Source organism: Oncorhynchus keta, chromosome 19 (genome assembly GCF_023373465.1).
Source record: "Oncorhynchus keta strain PuntledgeMale-10-30-2019 chromosome 19, Oket_V2, whole genome shotgun sequence".
In the NCBI taxonomy this organism is placed as follows: Eukaryota; Metazoa; Chordata; class Actinopteri; order Salmoniformes; family Salmonidae; genus Oncorhynchus; species Oncorhynchus keta.
In genome coordinates, this window is record NC_068439.1 from 38666312 (window position 1) to 38688314 (window position 22003).

A 22003-nucleotide genomic window follows, 5' to 3' on the forward strand; every position below is an offset into this window, starting at 1 on the left:
TCGCCCAGGCTGAAGACAGTGGATGTGCTGATCCACAGCTTGCAGGCTGCAGAGAGCCAGGTGAAGAGGTACGAGAGCAGGCTGAGTGAGGAGGACATCGTTCCTGCAGACGCCAACGCCATCCAGGCCCTACGGGAACAACTGGGGGTAAGAGACTGGCAGATACAATAAAAGAACAAACTATCCACTAAATCCCACTAATTCAGATACTGTACAAATGCATGAAAAAGTTATTGATGGCCCCGTAGGCGTTGCATGGATCAAGATTAGGATTTGTTTGTTAGTGTGTCCGCGTGCTGATTCTCTGCCCCCCTCCCTCCAGACGTGGCAGTCGGAGCTTGAGGACCAGGAGAGGGTGTTGAGCTCCCTGCAGTCGGGGGTGCAGAAGGCCCGGGTGGCGGGGACTCAGCTGAACAGGCTCCACCCAGACCGCAGCCCGGAGCTGGAGCGCTACCAGGAGAAAGCCGCCCAGCTCACCGAGAGGTGGGCCGGAGTCAAGAGACAGATGGACACACGGTGAGTGGTGGACAGATGGATGGTTGGAGTCAGTGTTAGTCATATAATTTTTATGGAAGTCTTATGTGAAGCTTAAGCCTTACTCGGTGTTTGTACTGTAGGTTTACACTTAAATGAATACAGTATGTCCTTGAGATGGGGACAGATTTGGAAAATCACCGTTCTGGTCAAATGTGAAATAGAGACTAGCAAAGACCAGGGATGATCAACTGGATTCAGCTGCGGGCCAATTCTTTCTTGAGCGGGTGGTTGGGGGTCCGGAACGTAATAAAAAATAAATTTGACTGCAAATTGACTGCAAAACAAGCCCAAACAGACTAAAACATCATTTCAAACCTTGATTGCATTTGGGAACATTGTTAAAACGTCTGTCCTGACTCTCTGTGGTCATTCAAAATCCCACGGCGCTTATTGTAAGAGTAGGGGTGTTCACCCACGATGTCATGGCTAAATTCCCAATCTGGCCACATTCCATCATGGCCACCTAATCATCCCCCTCATTCTTAATTGGCGTATATCAGCTGTTGTCAGCTGTTGTGAGTTCAGCCACAAAAATGGTCTCAGTGCATCACTGAGGTAAGGTGCTACACGTTGATGGTAGGCGAGATGAGTTTCACCCTACTATGTAAAGCGCTTTGAGTACCTCGGTAGAGAAGTGCTACATAAATCCAATCAATTATAATGATTATACCTTCACTATTATACAATCTCTCTATTATGCTTGGGAACACATTTCCAAAAATAAAACATTGCTGTTGTTTTTACGGTCTTTTATGTCCAACAATGAAAATTCAACAACCAAAAATATATTTGTATTTATTTATTTTAGCTCCGAAAACTTGGCCGGCCAAATTATACCACCCACGGTCCGCCAGTTGGGGAACCCTGGCATAGACCCATATCACTGATTGGGTACTTTATTGAATGTTGTGGTGTGTTTGTGTGCGTGCATTTCCTCCTTGTTGTTCCAGGCGAGCCGAGCTAAAGGCCCTGGGCTCAGTCCTGCAGCAGTACAGAGACGGCCACTCTGCTCTGATCCACTGGATAGAGGAGACCACTGAGAGACAGGAGAACACCCAGCCTGGACAGACTGACAGCAGAGTCCTGTCTGAACAACTGGCAGAACAAACGGTGAGAGGGATGGATGGTGCTTCTACACCTGCATTGCTTGCTGTTTGGGGTTGTAGGCTGGGTTTCTGTACAGCACTTTGAGATATCAGCTGATGTACGAAGGGCTATATAAATACATTTGATTTGATTTGATGGAGGCCGATAGAGGCAGGAAGACGGATCCAAGGGGACCGACAGAAAGATCGAGAAGGACCACACAGCAGATAGATATTGACCCCAGCCATAGAGAAATGTTCATTGAAAGAAAGAGAGATAAACGATAGCTTTCTTTTAAATAGGCTATTGAGACCAATGGAATGATCTGACTGCGATTGAGTGACTTCTGTAAATGACGTCTATTCTCATGGGCCCGATTCCCCTCCTCAGGCATTAGTAGCCGAGATCGAAAAGAACCAGACCAAACTAGACGAGTGCCAAACCCACTCGAAACAGTACTGCACCTCTGTCAAGGTACAGTACCACAGCACTTTGTCATTGTAATGTAAAGACATGTTTTTGGATGATTGGAAAAGGACCCCTTAAGTAAGCATTTCACTGTTAGTCTCCACATATTGTTTTACGAACCATGTGACAAATAACGTTTTCATTTGATGTCCAAAAATATGATGATTCATGCTGGGTGATTTTTGCAAGTCATACATTTTGAATTGAGGTGGGGCTACAGGGTTACTGGATTATAAATACATATGATTGATTGATTGATTGATTGACTGATTGCATACCCAATTTCCACACGAAATGTCCTATACCAATACAACCTAAAACATTTTTTTTGTCACGACGTTACATGTATCCATATTTGTCCATCAGGACTACGAGCTACAACTGATGACATTCAAAGCCTTTGTGGAGTCGACCCAGAAATCCACTGTTAAGAGGAGGAGGATGCACTCTTCATCAGACGCCATCACGCAGGAGGTAAGGAGAGGGAGACGATCGGCGCAATGTATTTACAGAAAAATATGTGTCAACGTCGGTGTGTGAAGCCAAGAGTAGAAACATTTCTTTGCCATTCCAGTTCATGGACTTGCGCACACGCTACACAGCCCTGGTTACCTTGACGACGCAACACGTCAAGTACATCAGCGATGCACTGAGGAGACTCGAGGAGGAAGAGGTATGTCTCGCTCTTTCTTTCGTTCGCTCTCAGTTTTTGGTTTTGTCAACCTTCCTCTGTGTTCCTGGGATTTGTTGTCTGTACCCGCCAATACATTTCTATCATGATGACATGTCCCCGTATCGCCCCCCACAGAAAGAGGTGGAGGAGGAGAGGCAGCAGAGGGTGGGCCAGGTGTCAGAGCTGCTGGGCTGGGTCAAGGGCCTCCAGGGCCCCTCCGCCGAGTCATCCATTGCGGCGCAGCAGGTCCAGAAATATTATTAAATGCATCTAGTATCTTATTGAATTGTATTCATCCGCTGGTCTGTCTTGTAGCGTGCTCTCTTAGCCTATCAAATGAATATACCGGTGTTCTTTTTCTATCACGTTGTTTTAATCATTTGAGTTGTGTTTCTAGGCTGTCAGTGAGCAGTTAGCGGCTAAGAAGGAGGAGGTGGCTCAGGCTATCAGGAACACCCAAGTCTTCCTGATGTCTAAACAGGCCAGCAAGTAAGTTCCGATTTCTCCTACGCACATGCATACCACTGTATAAACACACGACTACTGTATACTCGCTCATTAACATCTCACCTTTATCCACACACACACACACACACACACACACACATACAAGTTCAAACTGATAGAAATGTTTGTCCTCTAGGTTGTCCCCAGAGGAACGTGTCCAGGTGACCTCCCAGCTGGATGAGCTGACGGCCACCTACAGCCAGCTGTGTGACCGTTCCACCGCCCGACTGCAACAGCTGGAGCAGGAGCAGGCCAAAGAGGAGCAGAGAAAGGTAGAGCGGATGGAGGGAGGGTGCCCGGAAAGAGGGACGAGGAGGGAGGTTGCGGCTACAACCATAAACTCACTAGCGAGTTGCCAATGCGAGCTTACGACGTTGCTGTTCAAGTGTGTTGCTCACTGGCAATGTCTGTCTGCCTTTTTGTGAATTTGAGGTTCTGAAATGGAATAGGTTCTCGAGCCGTGCTTGTGTGCAAGCGAGAGTGTGTCGCATGTTGTGTGTCGCCCGTCACCCCGTGTGCATTTTTTTGACACCCATCATCATCATCATCATCATCACCACCATCATCATCCCCCATAATGAATGTTGTCGACTCATAGACTTGGTTTGCTTTAACAAACATTTAATGTAATTGCATGGAGTGAGAGCCCCGCCCTCACTTGCACTCGACAACCCGCTTGCAATCATGTGACCCGTCATCACCATCATCATCAAACACATCTGCATAATGGCTAGTCTATGGCCCCTTTATCGGTGTAGCAGTCGTAGAGCCAAAGAAGTCATGCTACCGTTTAGCTATAGTAGCTTTTTGATAGGAGGAGCGCCCTCAACGCCCGCCTTCATGGTCACGAGATAGTCACCCGTCAATATGCTCCACATCCCCTCTGAGCACTCATTGGTAGACAATAGTTGTGACTCTAAATTACAATGGTCATTTACTGTCCCCGCACTACGTTCTGTACGCGACCCTGCTATTCATCCATGAACCTACAAAAGCCCATGACTCTTCGTAAACGCGTGTGCATACTTGTTCACATAGTCGAAATCCAACCACGCTGTCATGTCCCCCCCCCATATACATCCGTCCAAATGTGATGGTATGTGAGTGTGTTGGTGTGTGTGCGCGTACCTTCCCACCCACGAGTGCGTGTTCTATGAATGGCGTGTGTGGTTTTCTGGGTAGTTCTAGACACTCAGGAAGAATGTACACACGTTGCATCAAATCACTTGTCAGAGAAGAATGTCTAACTGCCAGTGTCGGCTTCGTGTGAGCACCAGAGGCCAGCTACGCAAACCCCCACCGTCACCGTTTGAGCACGATGTGTCCAGATCACAGTGTGTGTGTGTGTGTGTGTGTATATGTTTGTGCCGTCTAATGCATTAATATGTGTGAAATAATCAGCATTTTGCTTCAAACTCACTAACAGCTGCCAGAAGAGAATCAAGGACATCCAGCTCTCAGCAAAAGGATAACTGTAGTTAGGCCAAGTCAGTATGGGGCAGAATCCTATTATCTCTGTTTAAGTTAAGTTGTATTCTGCCACTTAGCCAGTGAACAAAGAATCAGTCCATTGTGGATTCAATGTCAGTCAGATTTGAGAAAATCCATTTCAATTAACCGTAGTCCAATGTAAATTGTGCCATAGCTAGAGATGGTCCAAAACCTATGGAGGTTACAGTATAGCGAGTCGATTTGAAATGGAGTGTCAGCCAGGCGAGTCAGGGCCATCAAGTAGATAGCATGCAGAATCCTAACGCCAAGCTTCTCACCTGTCGCTCTTCAATCTGCCGAGCCCTCGGCCTGTTAGTGTTTGCGCATCACGGGCCAGCCCCGTACGGTAAGTAGTGCTCGCTTTCTCTTACCGTTGCTTCCAATCTGACCTGCCTTTTTCTAGCTTTATCTTCTCTTTGATCGGTCTTTCTCTCCCTTCCTTTGCTGTTTGTTTTTACCTGGTATATTGGTTCTCTGCGTTTCTGTTCTCTATGTAGCCATGCTTAGTGCTTTGTAGAACAGAGGTAAGTGTTCTTGTGCCATGCTGGAAGAGAAATGTGTGTGCAAAAGATTGCCTCCCGAGTGGCGCAGCGGTCTAAGACACTGCGTCGCAGTGCTAAAGGCGTCACTACAGACCCGGGTTCGATCCCAGGTTGTGTCGCAGCCAGCCTCGACCGGGAGACCTATGAGGCGCCGCACAATTAGCCCAGGGTCGCCCGGGTTACGGGAGGGTTTGGCCGGTCAGGAAAGTCCTTGTCCCGTCCCACTCTAGCTACTCCTTGTGGCGGCCTGGCGCGTGCACGCTGACTTCAGTCGTCAGCTGTACATTGGTGCGGCTGGCTTCCGGGTTAAGCTGACCTTCGCCTCTCCCGAGTCCGTAGGGGAGTTGCAGCAATGGGACAAGACTAACTACCAATTGGATACCATGAAATTAGGGAGAAAAAGGGGGGATAAAATAAGGGGGGGAAAAACTAGTTTAATACTATATCGTATTGTATCTATTGAAATATGCTTTTATCACCGTAATTATGTCAAAATTATTATTATGACTCTTTGGTAAAGGTTTTTCTTTTTCTTGGTGGATACTTACGGGCTATGGGTTCCTCAACAAAATACTCGGACTGTTAAGTAAGTTCAAATATTCACTTACTTTGTTTCTCTTCACAGAGCCAAGCTGCCATTGGCGGAGTTATTGACCTGGGCACCATGGAAACTGTCCCAGTCTTCCAAGCTGCTCAGCGTGGCCTCATTGATCAGGACACCTGCCATGTCTTATTGGAGGCCCAGCTCACCATGGGTGGGTTATTTCAGCCTGTCTCCCCTGTGAGCCTATCACTGGAAGAGGGCTTCAACTGTGGCCTGATTGATAGTCTCATCAGCCAATCCCTAGCAGAGCTGGAGAGTGCCTTGCATCTTGTCGACCAGACAGAACAACTGGAGGGCCAGCTCCTTCCAGTGGCTGCAGCCATGGAGGAGGGCCTTATCAGAGAGGAGTTGGGGCTGCGTATCCTGGAGCTGCAGATGAACACAGGAGGCCTGAGGGAGTTGGGAGGAAGACGACTGACCCTGGATAGTGCTGGAGAGATGGGCCTGCTGACCCCAAGGGTCTACACCAAGCTCAGGTCACGGGTCAATCGGCGGGAGCTCGTTGACCCTAACACAGCAGAAAAGCTGAATCTGTCTGAACTGCAGCAGCGCTGTGTCCTCAGCGATGACACCGGCTTGTATCTGTTGCCAGTCAAACAGCAGCCAGGAGGCACCGTCTGCCTCGCTTCCGGCAGGAAGGTTGGGATCTTCCGTGCTGTCCAAGAGAATCTGATTGACAGGCAAGTTACGGTGAGATTGCTGGAGGCCCAGCTATTTGCTGGTGGGATTGCTGACCCCCGTACGGGACGCCGCCTGACTGTGGATGAGGCTGTGCGTCACAATCTGATGGACCAGGACCTGGCCTGTGCCATGCTGACCCGCCAGCTGCAGAGTGGTGGGATACTAGACCCTGTAAGTGGGGAGCGCCTAGGGTTGGAGGAAGCCATCCAGAGGGACCTGCTCTCACCTCATCTGGCCCTGCTGGTGCTCGAGTCCCTCTGGGCTTTTATGGGGATGCTCTGGCCTGAGTCAGGGGAGCTGCTGCCCATTGCAGAGGCTCTACAACAAGGGGTCATCTCGGGAGAGCTGGCTCTGAACATCCTGAGACAACGCCACACGATAGGTGCCCTGTACCTTCCTGAAACCCCCAAGGTCGTGTCCCTGAATCAGGCTAAGGAGGTCCTTGAACCCAAAGTGGCTGAGATTCTGAAAGAGATTCAGATCCCAGATGTGCTACACAACATGAACCAGTCAGGCTCCCCAAATCTAAATCGCCTAAGCTGGGGCTCCACTGGGTCATCCCCTCCCTCCTCACCACCTGCCTCTTCCCCAGAGCACACATGTTTCCCCTCATTTCTGGAGGAGATGGCCCCTGAGGAACAGGCACATCACCGCCTGCTTTTCCATTTAATGACCCACAGTTATATAGATGCACATTCAGGCCAGCGCTTAGTGTTGTTCGAGCCTGAGCTGGTGGAACTTGTCAAGGCTGCTACTGGTCTGATCAATGTGGATCCTATACCTGGAGTGGTGGTGTCAGGGTTGAGTTTGACTTCACAGAGACAGGAGTTTATGGAAGTAGTGCCAATTGTAAGTTTGGCAGATAATCAGCAGACAAGGGAAATCGGAGAGGTCCAGGAAAAGAGTGCAAAATTAAGCTCGTCTGAAAAATATGTTTCCTCCAGAAAGATGGTAGAAGAAGCTGATAGTCAAGGATGGGATGGTACATCTGACATGATATTGCAGGCTAAGCTAACTGGAATTAAGGAGATGGGACAGGTAGACCTTGACTCAACCATGAGAATAAGTGAGAAGGTAGATGGAGGTGTACATAAAGAAGTAAAAGGTGAAAAGGATGACATTTTTATTTTTGAAAGTGTCCAGCCCTCAGCTGGACTACCAGAAAAGCAATTAATTACAGGCTCGTATGAAGAGGGGCTGGTAGAGATTGAATCAGAGGGAGCAAGAGAGAGTCACAAAAAGACAAAGGATAAGGACTCACTCATGGAAGACATTGGCGGCACACTTGTAGAAGCCTCAGAAATGTACTCCACGCCATTTAAGACCGAGGCAGAGACTCTGATGCCAACCCAATCTCATGCCAACCCTATTCCACCATCAGAGACTAATGAAAATGAGAGCATGCCTGTGAGTGTTGGAGTTAAACATACTATGAAGGATTCTCAGAGGATCACAGTGAAGAGTGAGGAGGATGTAGAGCTGGAAAGGTTGACCTCAGAGCTTCACCAAGGGGGTCTACTGATGGAAGGAGGGCAGCGGCTTCTCCCAGATGAAGCCGTGGCTCAGGGGGTCCTCCCCGGACACACTGCAGTCAAGCTGATGGCCAAGGCAGGACTTTTCGGAGGTTTCCTGGATGTCAGCGCGTGTGAATCTCTGAGCATGGAGGATGTGATGCAGGAGGGTCTGCTTGATGAAGACCTGATGTGGAGTGTGCTGAAATCAGAGAAGACCCTGGCAGGGGTAGTGGATGTAGAGAAGGGGAAGATTTGTACCCTGAAGGATGCTGCTCAGGCAGGCCTGATAGACTCCAACACAGCTGCTCGGCTCCTGGAGGCCCAGGTGGTCTCAGGGGGAGTGGTTGACCTGCGAAGGGATAAGAAAGTGTCTGTTACCCTGGCAGCCAACCTTGGGCTGATAGAGGAGGACCAACGAGAAAAGCTAGTTGCGTTGGAGAAGTCATACCGTGGAAAATACTCAGACCCAGATTCAGCACTAACCAAAGCAACGTTGCAGCTGCAAATGGATGGGGTTGTCGATCCCAAAACAAAGTCACCTGTTCGCCTAAAGCTGGCCCTTGAAAGAGGTTTGCTTGGGCAGAAGGAAGTCTATCAAGCCTTGTCTCAGCAAGTGGCAGAGGGTGGCATCGTGCACCACAACTCTGGAGTTAGACTGTCAGTTGCTGATGCTTTGCTGCGAGGTCTGGTAGATCGTGCCATAGCCCCAGAACTGGGGGAGTTAGAGAGAGCATGTCAGGGGGAAGTTGCCCTCTCTTCAAACCCAGATGCTGCCCTCCTCCAGGCATCCACAGGTGCCATTTTGGACCCTGATTTAAATTGTAGACTTACATTGACAGAGGCTGTCTCCGATGGTCTGCTCGATGAGAGCACTGCCAAGAAAGCAATGGTTTCTCCGGGTGTAACACAAGGTTTGTTGGATCCACAAAGTGCCCAAATTGTGCCTTACTCAGACCTTGTAAACCAAGGCAAGATTGACATTAAGAGTGGAAAGCGCTTCTTGGAAGTGAAGCCTTTCAAGGGAATCCAGGATAAGCAAACAGGTAAAATCCTGAATTTAGCTGAAGCAATTGCATCTCAACAAGTTGATCCGGTCCCAGCGCTCAGAATGTTGCAAAGCCAGGCAGACACTGGAGGGATTATTGATATTTCCAATGGAGCTAGGCTTCCTCTGCCTAAAGCCTCTAAGAAAGGGCTGGTGGGAGAACATATGGCCAGGCTCATTGCCACCAACCAGGTTCTGAAAGGGGGCTTATTTGACCCTTCCACGGGGCAGAGAGTCTCTAGCCTGAAAAAAGCTGTCAAATATGGGCTTATATCCAGAGAAATGGCTGCAGAACTCCAGGGCAACTTGGGCTCCATGGACGTAGAATCTGACGATGAGGATAGTTCAACACCCATTGCCTCCTCAGATGGGACCTATAGTCCTGCAGTCTCATTATCAATATCCAGTCCAGACAGCCAAACCAAAATAATTATTGAAAGCTCTGAAGTTATTTCTCCATCCCCACATCCAGAAGAGTCAGAAAAGGGGTATAACCCTTTGATGATCACAGAGGACATTGTAAAGACTCTAGAAGCTGGAACGTTCAAGCAGTCAGAAGATCTGCAACACCATGGCTCTGTACACATTGAAGACGAGATTGGAGAGGTCTCAATAGCCGGGAAGTCATTTGACATCGACTCAGACCAGTCAATCAATTTGTTGGCTCAGTTTGCAATCAATGCGGAGAAAAGGGTTCAGCAGGCCCTTCAGGAGATGGCGACTCCGCAAGATGTTACTGTTCGACCACCAGAAAATGATAAAAAGGGGTCTAGACCTGTGGGTGAAAGTAGTTCAGTCTTTGCTATGGGCAAAGAACCACGGATGGACTCGACAGGGGCCATTGGCAGAGAAGGTATGGATCAAAAGGGCAGCATAGATATTTCTACACTGGTTGAGAGAGATGAAGGGAAGACAAATGTGGTAGAAGACAGTACTGAGAGTGTGGTGGAGCAAGGTAGAATGGAGGTTGAGAGGGACACAAAGATTGAGGTCACAGAGCGTGATGATCTTGGACATGCATCACCCCCTTCTAAGGAGGCTGAAGGTAAGAGCAAAAAGAAGAGGAGGAATAAGAAGAAAGGAAAAGGAGAGGTTGACATTGAGCAAAGACCCTCAGAAGAAGCTGATATTCAGAAAATGCAAAACAAAGACCAGAATGTACAATCTAAGGATAAGGGTGTTGAGTCCACCAGAGGTTATGTTACCCCGCAGGAGAAAGAGGAGTCCCTTGTGCAAGATGTTCAATCTGCACTTGAAAGTGCCAGGGCACAGACTGTTGAGAGGTTTGGAGATCCAGAAGATATTGGCAAATTAAGGGAAGCTTCTGCTGTTCCGCTTGGAGTCATAGAAGATGCTCTTGAGGTAGAGAGAGATGGTACAGAGTATAAGGTCTCCGAGGACCAAAGACGGGTGGAGAAGAACAAAACGTCTAAGATACCTATGGCATCAGAGAAGGTTGAACCTGTGACAGAGAAGATACCATCCATCCATGATAAAGCAGGTTCTGAAGTGACAGTAACGAAGGGTGTTCTCAACAGCTTAGACAAAAAGTCTAAGATAACCATAGTAGCAGAAAAGGTTGAATCTGTGGCAGATGAGCGATCGTCCATCCATGATAGAGTATCCATTCATAATAGAGTTTCTAAAGATGAGCAAACGCGGGAGGGCGAGCACATTGTGGGAAAGAGTGATTCAGATGGGGAGAAGACGGTTTCTCAACAGACTGGACAACAGGAGCATAAGGATAGAAAAGAGGTGGAATTCACTCTGAAAACCCCCCAGGCAGCAAATGACACAGAGGCCCTTTTACGGAAGGCAAAAGAGAGTATCCTGAGGAAGGTGTTTGGGCGAGGTGTTAGTGAGAAGCAAGCTGCAGATGAGCTAGAGGCACTGCGTCAGGGAGTGGGGAAGAAGGAGAGTTTGGTGACATCTGTAGAGGAAGTTAAGACTGTAGGGAGTCCTGAGGTTTCACCAGAAGAGGGTAAAGGAATTGACAAGAAGGAAGGAGAAAGAGAGAAAGTTCTGCCTCACCATTCTATGATTCATGTAGCAGCAGAGGAAGTGGAAAAAGCTCTGCCATACCAGGTTAAAAGAGGAAGGAAAGAGGAGAAAGTTTTACTAGACCAGGCTAAAGAAGGAGAGACCGAGGAGAAAGTTCTACCAGACCAGGCTAAAGGAGAGAAAGAGGAGAAAGTTCTACCAGACCAGGCTAGAGAAGGGGAGAAAGTTCTACCAGACCAGGCTAAAGAAGAGAAAGTTCTACCAGACCAGGCTAGAGAAGGGGAGAAAGTTCTACCAGACCAGGCTAAAGAAGGAGAGAAAGTTCTACCAGACCAGGCTGAAGGAGAGAAAGAGGAGAAAGTTCTACCAGACCAGGCTAGAGAAGGGGAGAAAGTTCTACCAGACCAGGCTAAAGAAGGAGAGAAAGTTCTACCAGACCAGGCTAAAGGAGAGAAAGAGGAGAAAGTTCTACAAGACCAAGCTAGAGAAGGGGAGAAAGTTCTACCAGACCAGGCTAAAGGAGAGAAAGAGGAGAAAGTTCTACCAGACCATGCTAGAGAAGGAGAGAAAGAGGAGAAAGTTCTACCAGACCAGGCTAAAGGAGAGAAAGAGGAGAAAGTTCTACCAGACCATGCTAGAGAAGGAGAGAAAGAGGAGAATGTTCTACCAGACCATGCTAGAGAAGGAGAGAAGGAGGAGAAAGTTCTACCAGACCAGGCTAGAGAAGGAGAGAAAGAGGAGAAAGTTCTACCAGACCAGGCTAGAGAAGGGGAGAAAGAGGAGAAAGTTATACCAGACCAGGCTAAAGAAGGAGAGAAAGGGGATAAAGTTCTACCAAACCAGGCTAGAAAAGGAGAGAAAGAGGAGACTGTTCTACCATCTCAAACAGACCAGCTTAAAAAGATGATGCCGGGAAAGAAAAATCAGAAGAACAGAAAGTCTAAGATGCATAGAGTGGTAGAAAAAGTTGAACCTGCGACAGAGGAGAAGCCATCCATCCACAATAGAGCAGATTCTGAAGTGAAATCCATACCGGCTGATCTTGAGAGCTCAGTCTCTGGGGATGAGCAGAAGCTTGAGGAGCAGCAAGACAGTAAATCAGAGGAGCTGAACAAAATGGCTGCCTCTACCAAGAGTCTTAGTGGAGTTGACGCCAATCAACAAAGATCAACACACACCACTGCACCGTACCAAATCAATGCACATCTTGAGGAGAAAACTAAGGAGGATATTTCTTTGAGGAGAGAAATTGACCCACATGGCAAGGAAATTGAACCATTTAGGATTGGTACACCTGAGAAGGATGTCCACCTAGACACCCATCGTGTTATTGACGTTGTGGGTGCCTCTCCTGAAGCCCTTGTATCCATGTCAGGTGCCCATCTGGTCAAGGCCTCTGTGGCTCCAGGTACCCAGACTGCTAAGACCACAGAGGAAATGGATGCACATCTGGTGAAAGATACTAAGGAGGACAGGTCTCTGAGCAAACAAACTGATCTTCCTGGCAAGGACATTGAACAACTAAGAATTAGTACACCTGAGGAGGCATCTTTGGCACCTGCTACCCAGCCAGCAAAAACTACTGGCAAAGGGAAGAAGAAGAAGCAACAGCAGCAAGAACAACAGGAGCAGAAACTTGACAGTGAAACTGAGTGTAAAGAGGAACAGTCCCTTGAGGAGTCCACAGAATCAGGACAGTCCTGGTCTGACGAGAGCCCACAGTCTGATGCAAATGAGATGGTTGAATCTGATACAACAGAGGTGCCCGAATCCGATACAACTGAGAGCTGGGAGGAGGAGGATGGAGAAATCCAAGAATTGGAGATGAGGAAAGAGAAGAGCCCAGCTAAGACGGGAAAGGTAAGTAATTGATGCATTTAGTAGGTGAAAAGCAAATTGTCTCTACTTGATCATACATTTTCTGTAGTGTGTAACCCAGTAACAAGGCTGTCGAATGCCATTCAGACTGATGCTCATCTGACATTCCCTTTCCATCAGTCCTCGTTGCTCCGCCAGGAATTCCTGGAACATGACCAGCAAATTGTGGCTCTGCTCTCTATGGTGAGACACATCGAGGTTCGCCTCAAGCAGCAGCAGCAACAGTCGATTGGTCGCAGCCTCATTGCCCTTGATGACATCATCAAACAGACAGAGGTAAGAGATTTAGTACCTGCAAATGTATGATCTAGGATGTTACCACAATGGAAATCTTAGGTTTCAAAATTGACCAACCTTTTATCTCAGACCTTGGATCTAGAACTTTGGGATTTAGAACCCCAGGTCAAAAAGGAAGTGCATGCTGCTGAGCAGCTGCTGGAGCCCCGCCCACAGGAAGTACCACCTCAGCTACTATTGGCCTTGGAAAAGGATGGGCGAAGCTTAGCTCGAGGTTACGAGGCTGCCAGAGGGGTTTCAGAAAATATCCTGCAGGGGCTGCGCGCACACAGAGAGGCACATAAGGTAATGGGACAGTGGATTGAAACATGAGATATGTGTGTTTTTGGTGTTTAATCCACTATTGCACCCTTTGCTAATCAGTGCTGTTTTTTTCTCTCTCTCAGGAGTCAGTGACTGGGGAACAGAGGTCACTTGGGAGGCGAGTAGAGGATCTTCTCTTCTGGCTGAAGGAGACTGAGGCACAAATGACAGGAATGGATGGACAAACCCAGGGCGAGACTCCTCCTCAGCGCACACAACAGCTCCAGCTATGCAAGGTTACCGCTCTCACGCCACACTTCAAGTTTGATCTCGTTACCCTCTTCTTGTGCACTTTCAAGTGTGCACTTCACAACCTAGTTCGGATTCAGCGTTGCTTCATTTCCAGCTAGTCCTCAGATCATTATCTCTCCTTTCTGTCGCCCTTCCTCAGGAGTTGCAGTCGTCTCTCTCGGCCCGCTCCGATGACGTGAACGCGCTTGCCTTTGACATCCAGGTGTTCATCTCGGAGCGGGCTCAGGACCTGGCTCCAGAACAGAGCAGGCACCTCCTTGGGCAGCTACAACAGCTGCAGAGGGGCTTCCACCGAGCCTCTGGCCAAGCCCACGCCAAGACCGACACCCTCGCCGCCCAGAGAGAAAGGGAGGAGGAGAGGCAGCGCAGGCACAAAGAAAAAGAAGAGGAAGAGAAGGAGAGAGAAAGAGAGAGACAGAGTGCAAGGGAGAGAGAGGTTTGCAAACCACTGGCTATGTTGCGCAGTCCCATTTGGAGTTCTGGAATGCATGTTTAACATATACATTTTCAATACATTCAATCATCCTTAATAACATACTTTAACATTGTGGTCAATGCTATCATTGTTTCAATTCTCACTTTCTATCACTTTCTGTATCTGGCTAACCCTTATACATACTATTAATCATGTCCATCAAAGCAAATATGCCAACTTCAAAAATAATTCTTATTTTCCACATTTGTGTCTAAATTGATCACTTACATCAGATTAGCAAACAACCGCTGCTGCTGCGTCGGCTAAGACACCGTATAGGGACCGGTAATTAACTACTCTCACCACAAGCTTCTATGCCCAATGTGTGTTTGCTCCTCTGCGTGTGTCCCTGTATAACACCTGTGTGAATTAACATGTCTGCCTTGCTCTTCCAGATTGCCACAGAAGGAAATGCGCTTTGCGCCGACCACGGAAAAAGGCTAGAGACTTTTTAAATCCGAGAAGCCTGTTGCTGTGGCTCGAACGCTTTCCTTTTTGTCCTCTTCTCCCCTGTTGTACGACACGGGGAGGAAGGAACAAAGGGGCAAACGAGGACACCGTGTGTTTGATTGTGTTTTGTGTTGTCGTTGTTGTTTTGGCTCGACTGACCTGTTGATGATGCTGTGTCCGTATCTATCCATCTGTCTGGCTGGCTGTGTGAATTCTGGACACATCGTGCTCGACGTCTGGTGTGACATATAAAATGACATTTTATAAAGGGTTTAGAAACAGGCAGGCGTTGCACTTAATGGAAAGTGTGAATGGGTGTTGAAGAGAAATGTAAAAATATCTGTTTTTTTTGTGTGCTCCTGCTCAGCTGAGTGGAAAATGACAATTAGGGGTCTGATTCAACGTCGTGGACTGACCACTGTTCATTAGCAAAACTTACAATATTACTTTTCTCACTCTCTCTCTCTGCCTACATTTTTCTCTGTCTACCGTCGTCCGTGGCTCTCCAGGTGGTGCAGCAGCACAAAGCAGAGTGCTCACAGAGATTGGAAGGCCTTACAATGTGGTTGGCTGGAGCTGCCAGCGTGCTGGCCAATCAAAGAGCGGGAGCAGAGTCTGGTGACGTGAATGTGCTGCAGCAGAAACAGAGCGAGCTAAAGGTGAGGGAAACGCTGCGGGGTTTTTTTTCACATCCATGGCTCAAGAAAGGAGATAACACCTGTGTTGTTTTAGTTGCTCCCAGACTTCTAATGTAGCCCGGTTCTGACCTTGCTAGGTCTCTTTGAGGACCCACAGTTATAGGAGCTAGGCTGCGTTCAAACTGTCGGAGCGTCTTAACACTGTGCATGTATTCTCCTTTCTCCTCACATGCAATTTTGTATGGCCTGTTCCAGGGGAATATGCCACACTACCTGTAACCTCTCTATATCTGACCCCCCCACTCTCTCTCTCTCCCCCTCCCCCAGGAAGTACAGAAGGACCTGCTGACCAGAGGCGAGGGCGTGGCGGAGACCATCCGCTCGGTGGAGGAGTTCCTGGCGGAGCACGGTGACAGCCTGAGTCCAGAGGACAGGGCCAACCTCCAGGGGGCACTGTCCCGTATGAAGGAGCAGTACAGTGCACTGACCGACACGGCCGACTCCTCCCTGGCCCAGCTGGACACGGCCATCAGCACCACCGTCCAACAGAACACACAGCGGGTAAGCAGCGCTGCTGTCTAACACAGCACGTAGATTTTATTATTGCCGTCTATAAGGAACCAAGGTCCAAGATGTGTATCTTTATGGATACTGTTTTGAGTACTGAAAAATTACTATGGAAACAGCTACGGTGTTTTATCCGTTATTTTACCAGGTAAGTTGACTGAGAACACATTCTCATTTGCAGTAACGACCTGAGGAATAGTTACAGGGACCTGAGGAATAGTTATTAATGAGCCAATTGTAAACGGGGGATTATTAGGTGACCGTGATGGTTTGAGGGCCAGATTGGGAATTTAGCCAGGACACCGGGGTTAACACCTCTACTCTTACGATAAGTGCCATGGGATCTTTAATGACCTCAGAGAGACAGGACACCTGTTTAACGTGCCATCCGAAAGACCTCACCCTACACAGGGCAATGCCTGGGGCATTGGGATATTGTTTTTAGACCAGAGGAAAGAGAGCCTCCTACTGGCCCTCCAACACTACTTCCAGCAGCACCTGGTCTCCCATCCAGGAACTGACCAGAAGCAAGCCAGCAGTGGTATGCAGGGTGGAATGCTGCTGGCAATTAAACCAGAGGAAAAGCTCTTTCCTTTTCTGTGTCAATTATGGTGAAGGGCCTTTCTTTCCCTTTCCCTGACTGCACTTTCATTGGTAGAAATATACACTCACCGCGATCTGTGCTGTTTGATCACGTTTCCCCTCTATTTTCTTCCCCTATAGGCGAAGGCAGTAGAGGAGCTGCAGGAGACCCGGTGTCAGATCGACTCGCTGCTGGAGGAGCTCTCCTCCCTGAACCAGCCTGGGAGAATAGGAACTGGCATGACTGTTACTGACCACCCCTCCTCGCCAGAGGGAAGACTACAATCGCACAGTGAAATGCTCCAGGTCAGACATTCTCCTTGCTGCTTATTTACAAAAGGAACGTTTGTTCATGTTGTGGTATACAACTAAATGCACTATGAAACGTAATGCTTCAGAAAAGGGTTCTAAAACCACCTTTTTAGGTGCTTGGCAGAGGTTATTGAATGACCGTCAACTTGCATCCTTCCTCTCATCTCCTTTCCAGACTATGTGAGATGAGCCCTACCTTTTGGCTCTCTCTGACCCATTATGATCTTTGATCTTTAACCCCTCTACAGACGGAGCTCCAGCAGCTCCAGGCCCAGCAGGCCCAGCTGATGCAGGTGTCCCAGAACGCTCGATCCCTCCTGGACCAGCCCGACTCGGCCGTGCCAGCCGAGGAGAAACGGCGTCTGCGGGACCAGCTAGACCAGCTCCAGACCCAACACCAGGAGAAGCTGCGGGCCTGCCAGGAGAGGCTGAGGCGCTCTGAGGCCCTTAAGGACGAGCTGGTCAAGTTCCTCCAGGAGCACGGAGGCCTGGGGACCTGGCTGGAACAGAGTGAGCGGGAGCTGGGTTCCTTAGGGGAAGGAGAGACGGACGCACAGGGCCTGAAGGGGAGACTGGAAGAGCACAAGAAGGTACATGTTTTTTGATTTTCCTAGACTAGTGTGAGTTAGAGAGAAAGCTACATTGCATAGCCAGAGAGAGACGGTTAACATTATCAAGATGCAAGAATATAGGCTTACTGTAACAATAGTTCAGGGTTTATATTGGCAGTTGGTAGCAGTATTCACTCCAACTGTCAGCTGTATACACACAGTCATGATACTAAAGACACTAAGTTTACTGTTTCAAACTTTGGAACTGAACACATTCTTGACTGTATCGAACTGACCTGGAACCTGTTGTCTTCCAGCTGGCGGAGGATGTGATCTGCCACAAGGCAGACCTGCGCTTCGTGTCCATCTCGGGTCAGAAGGTGCTGGACTCTGTCCAGGGGGCTCTGGAGAAGGTAGGAGGGTCTGACCCAGCCCTGGAGGAGACCAAGCAGCTGGTCACGGACAAGCTACAGGACGCCAACCACCGTTACACCGCGCTGCACACCAAGGTGGGTCTCGTATAGAGTAGGGGGATTGTATTCTTCATTACCACTGTGCTTGGTGTACCAATACATACTAGGAGCATATCCACAATGGCAGGGATTGTGTTGAAAGACTCACTATATTCAGTCAAGGTCCCTTTGAAATATAAGCCTTATTCATTATTTTACATTCTCTTTATATAACTATATTATAATCAATATTATAGCCACAACCATAGTTGAGGCTGTGGGTAAAGATATTCAATATTGCTCTACTTTCATAGTAGAGGTGGTGTCCTGTTAATCTTTTTTTGATCTATGCTTACTCCCCGCCCCCCTCCTTTTCCAGTCGTCAGATCTGGGGGGGCGTCTGTCGAGTCTGTTGGAACGCTACCAGCAGTACCAGGACGAGGCTGTGTCGCTCCACACCTGGCTCAGCACCCAGGAGCAGAACCAGAGTATAGCCAGACCCGGCGGAGAGACGGACACACAGACACTACAGAACACACTGCGGGCCGTACAGGTGAGAGAGAGCATAGAAATAGATGGGGTGTGCGGAATTATTTTATACAGTATGTACATGTGACTGAACGAGGCGGCTTTATCAGCGCCTCGATCTTTGCAAGGAGATGGTAGAACTCTGTTTTCCATTCCCTGCACCTCAACATGTCTCCTCCTTTTTCCCCTTTTCTGTTATTTTTCTTCCCCCTCTCTCCCTGTGTTCTGGTCAGCTGTTGCAGGATGAGCTGGCGGAGCGGTCAGTCCAGTTGGAGAAGGTGAGGAGGGCAGGCAGAGAGCTGGCTAACACACAGGAGTCCCCCACTCTCAGAGCTGCTGAGATCATCAGCACTGCAGGTACACAAGCTCACAACTACCCCACCGTTCAAAAGTTTGGGGTCACTTAGAAATGTCCTTGTTTTTGAAAGAAAATAACATCAAATTGATCAGAAATGCTGTGTAGGCATTGTTAATGCGGTAAATGACTATTGTAGCTGGAAACGGCAGGTTTTTAATGGAATATCTACGTAGGCCTACAGAGGCCCATTATCAAACCCTTTTGCAATTATATTAGCTAGATGCAATTAAACTGGCCTTCTTTAGACTAGTTGAGTATCTGGAGCATCAGCATTTGTGGGTTCGATTACAGGCTCAAAATGGCCAGAAACAAAGAACTTTCTTCTAAAACTCATCAGTCTATTTCTTGTTCTGAGAAATAAAGACTATTCCATGTGAGAAATTGCCAAGAAACTGAAGATCTCATACAGCGCTGTGTACTACTCCCTTCTCAGAACAGCGCAAACTGGCTCTAACCACAATAGAGAGAAGTGGCCCCGGTGCACAACTGAGCAAGAGGACAAGTACATTAGAGTGTCTAGTTTGAGAAACAGACGCCTCACAAGTCCTCAACTGGCAGCTTCATTAAATAGTACCCGCAAAACACCCGTCTAAACATCAACAGTGAAGAGGCGACTCCAGGATTCCGGCCGTCTCGGCAGAGTTGCAAAGAAAAAGCCATATTTCAGACTGGCCAATGAAAAGAAAAGATTAAGATGGGTAAAAGAACACAGACACTGGACGGAGGAAGATTGGTAAAAAGTGTTACGGACAGACAAAGTTAAGTTTGAGGTGTTCGGATCATAAAAAAGAACATTCGTGAGACGCAGAAAAAATGAAGATGCTGGAGGAGTGCTTCACGCCCTCTGTCAAGCATGGTGGAGGCAATGTGATGGTCTGGAGGTGCTTTGGTGGTCGTAAGGTGGGAGATTTGTACAGGGTAAAAGGGATCTTGTAGAAGGAAGGCTATCACTCCATTTTTCAATGCCATACCGTGTGGACGGCGCTTAACTGGAGCCAATTTCATCCTACAACAGTACAATGACCCAAAGCAGAGCTCCAAACTATGCAATAACTATTTAGGGAAGAAGCAGTCAGCTGCTATTCTGTCTATGATGGAGTGGCCAGCACAGTCACCGGATCTCAACCCTATTGAGCTGTTGTGGGAGCAGCTTGACCGTACGGTACGTAAAGAAGGGCCCAGCAAGCCAATCCAACAATCCAATGGGAGGTGCTTCAGGAAGCATGGGGTGAAATCTCTTCAGATCACCTCAACAAATGGACAACTAGAATGCCAAAGGTCTGCAGGGCTGTAGTTGCTGCAAATGGAGGATTATTTGATGAAAGCAAAGTTTGACGGACACAATTATTATTTCAATCATAAAATCATTATTTAAAACCTTGTCAACGTCTTGACTATATCTCCTATTCATTTTGCAACTCATTTCATGTATGTTTTCATGGAAAACAAGGACATTTGTACGTGACCCCAAACTTCTGAACGGTAGTGTGTATCTATTGTTCTGCCGTTCATAACCTTCTATATTGTTATATCTTATTCATCCCTTCACGTCCTCATAGATCCTGCAGTGTATCTACTTGTCTTACTGAACACCACCATCTCTGTTGATGTCTTTTTAAAATCCATCCACCTAAACAAACGAGTCTCTATCGTAATGGAGAAAAGTCATCACCCTGGCATTCTCTCATCCTTCCTCTCTCTGAGCCAGATGGCCTGGAGAAGAGGTTCAGCTCTCTGTCTGAGTCCGTGTCCGAGCGAGCTGAGCAGCTCCAGACGTCCGTAGCCCAGTCGGTCAGTGTCCAGGAGGGACTGAAGGGCCTGCTAGCCTGGCTGGACGGCCTACTGCTGACCCCCGGGCCCGTCCAACCCACCGCCCAGGCTGTCCAGGACGCCCTCACACAGAATCAGGTACCATAGTAGAAATACAGGTCCACAATGGAATATGGAATAACCTGCAGCTGCTGTAATACTGTTTATGAGAATTATCTATATTTGTTTTTTTACCTTACAGGCTATTATTTAAAAAATGTTGCCTTCACATCTAATACACACTTCCACTTTGCAGTTGTGTTACATGAGCTTTTTTTAACCCACTTCCCCTCTGTTCCAGAAACTACGCCAGGAGCTGTTATCCAGACAGGGCAGTGTGGAGGCCACCTGCGACTCTGTCTCCAAACTGCTCCAGAGCTCTGACGCCTCCACGGCCTCCGGGCTCCAGGGGTCACTAGAGCGCCTGAGCCGGCACTACGCCGCGGCACTGGCCAAGCAGGCCGAGAGGGAGGCTGAGCTCCGGGGGCTCCTGCCCAAGCTGGAGAACTATGAGAGACTGAGTACGGACCTGCAGGGTTTTACTCAGACCAGGCTGAGAGCTTTGAGCCCCGCGGGACAGCCTGACCGCAGTGTGGAGGACTACAGACAGACCATTGAGGTAAGAGGGGTGGGATGGTAAAGACTTATTTCCATTGTGGTCCCTTAAAGTGTTCCAGAACCATAGATAGTCTGACAGACCATAGATATGAAGAGGTTGGTAGGAGGATAGAGGTGCAGAACCGTATATATCAGTGTTTACAGGCCATTGAGGTGAGATGATGGGGATGATAAATAATAGTAAAGAACCATAGATATCTTTGAACAGAGAAGTGGAAGAAGGCAGAGGGTTTTCGGGGAGGGTAGGCTTCAGATAACACATCTGTGTCTACCTTACTACTACAGGAGGTGAGAGCGGAGCAGGAGCAGGAGGCAGGTCAACTGAAGTCATTCTGCCAGCTGGGGACAGACCTCAGCCAAGCCAAGGCCCTGACCAGCACACAGACCCTACTGGACAACGTCAGAGAGGTGTCCGATGAGTTCGCCCGACTGGAATCCAACATCACTGAAAGGTAAAGCAGCACTGCCTCCAGAAAAACGCTGAGCCAAATCCAATACAACACCAATGCAGAGCCCTGTGTGTAAGCTTTGTAGTTCCCTGTAGGTAAGCCCTGCCCTACAATACACAAAGCAAAGACTCACATGTCGGAATCGATTTAAAGGTCTCTAGGTGCACGTATGCTTGTAGTGCAGCACCAAACCCACTAGGGGGAGATGGGTACAGCACAATAACACCACGCACTGTCACATTGCTGCCACCATTACAGTCTGAAATATGACACTGTGGCAGGTAGCTTAGCGGTTAAGAGCATTGGGCTTGTAACCAAGGTTGCTGGTTCGAATC

General features: G+C 48.3%; 1 protein-coding gene across 1 annotated transcript in view; it reads left to right on the top strand.

Moving 5' to 3' along the window:
- The window catches only part of LOC118397689 (microtubule-actin cross-linking factor 1-like), a 280970-nt gene that overhangs the window by 179616 nt on the left and 79351 nt on the right, over positions 1–22003 (top strand). Inside the window, 24 exon segments of the mRNA XM_052468938.1 lie at positions 9–147; positions 323–516; positions 1488–1647; positions 2014–2097; positions 2458–2565; positions 2666–2764; positions 2900–3010; positions 3162–3253; positions 3408–3543; positions 5930–13009; positions 13148–13303; positions 13394–13609; positions 13711–13863; positions 14019–14315; positions 15314–15463; positions 15770–16003; positions 16733–16897; positions 17152–17493; positions 17772–17963; positions 18286–18459; positions 18668–18791; positions 20501–20700; positions 20903–21220; positions 21505–21671. Of these exon segments, the coding sequence (XP_052324898.1) occupies positions 9–147; positions 323–516; positions 1488–1647; positions 2014–2097; positions 2458–2565; positions 2666–2764; positions 2900–3010; positions 3162–3253; positions 3408–3543; positions 5930–13009; positions 13148–13303; positions 13394–13609; positions 13711–13863; positions 14019–14315; positions 15314–15463; positions 15770–16003; positions 16733–16897; positions 17152–17493; positions 17772–17963; positions 18286–18459; positions 18668–18791; positions 20501–20700; positions 20903–21220; positions 21505–21671 (11091 nt within the window).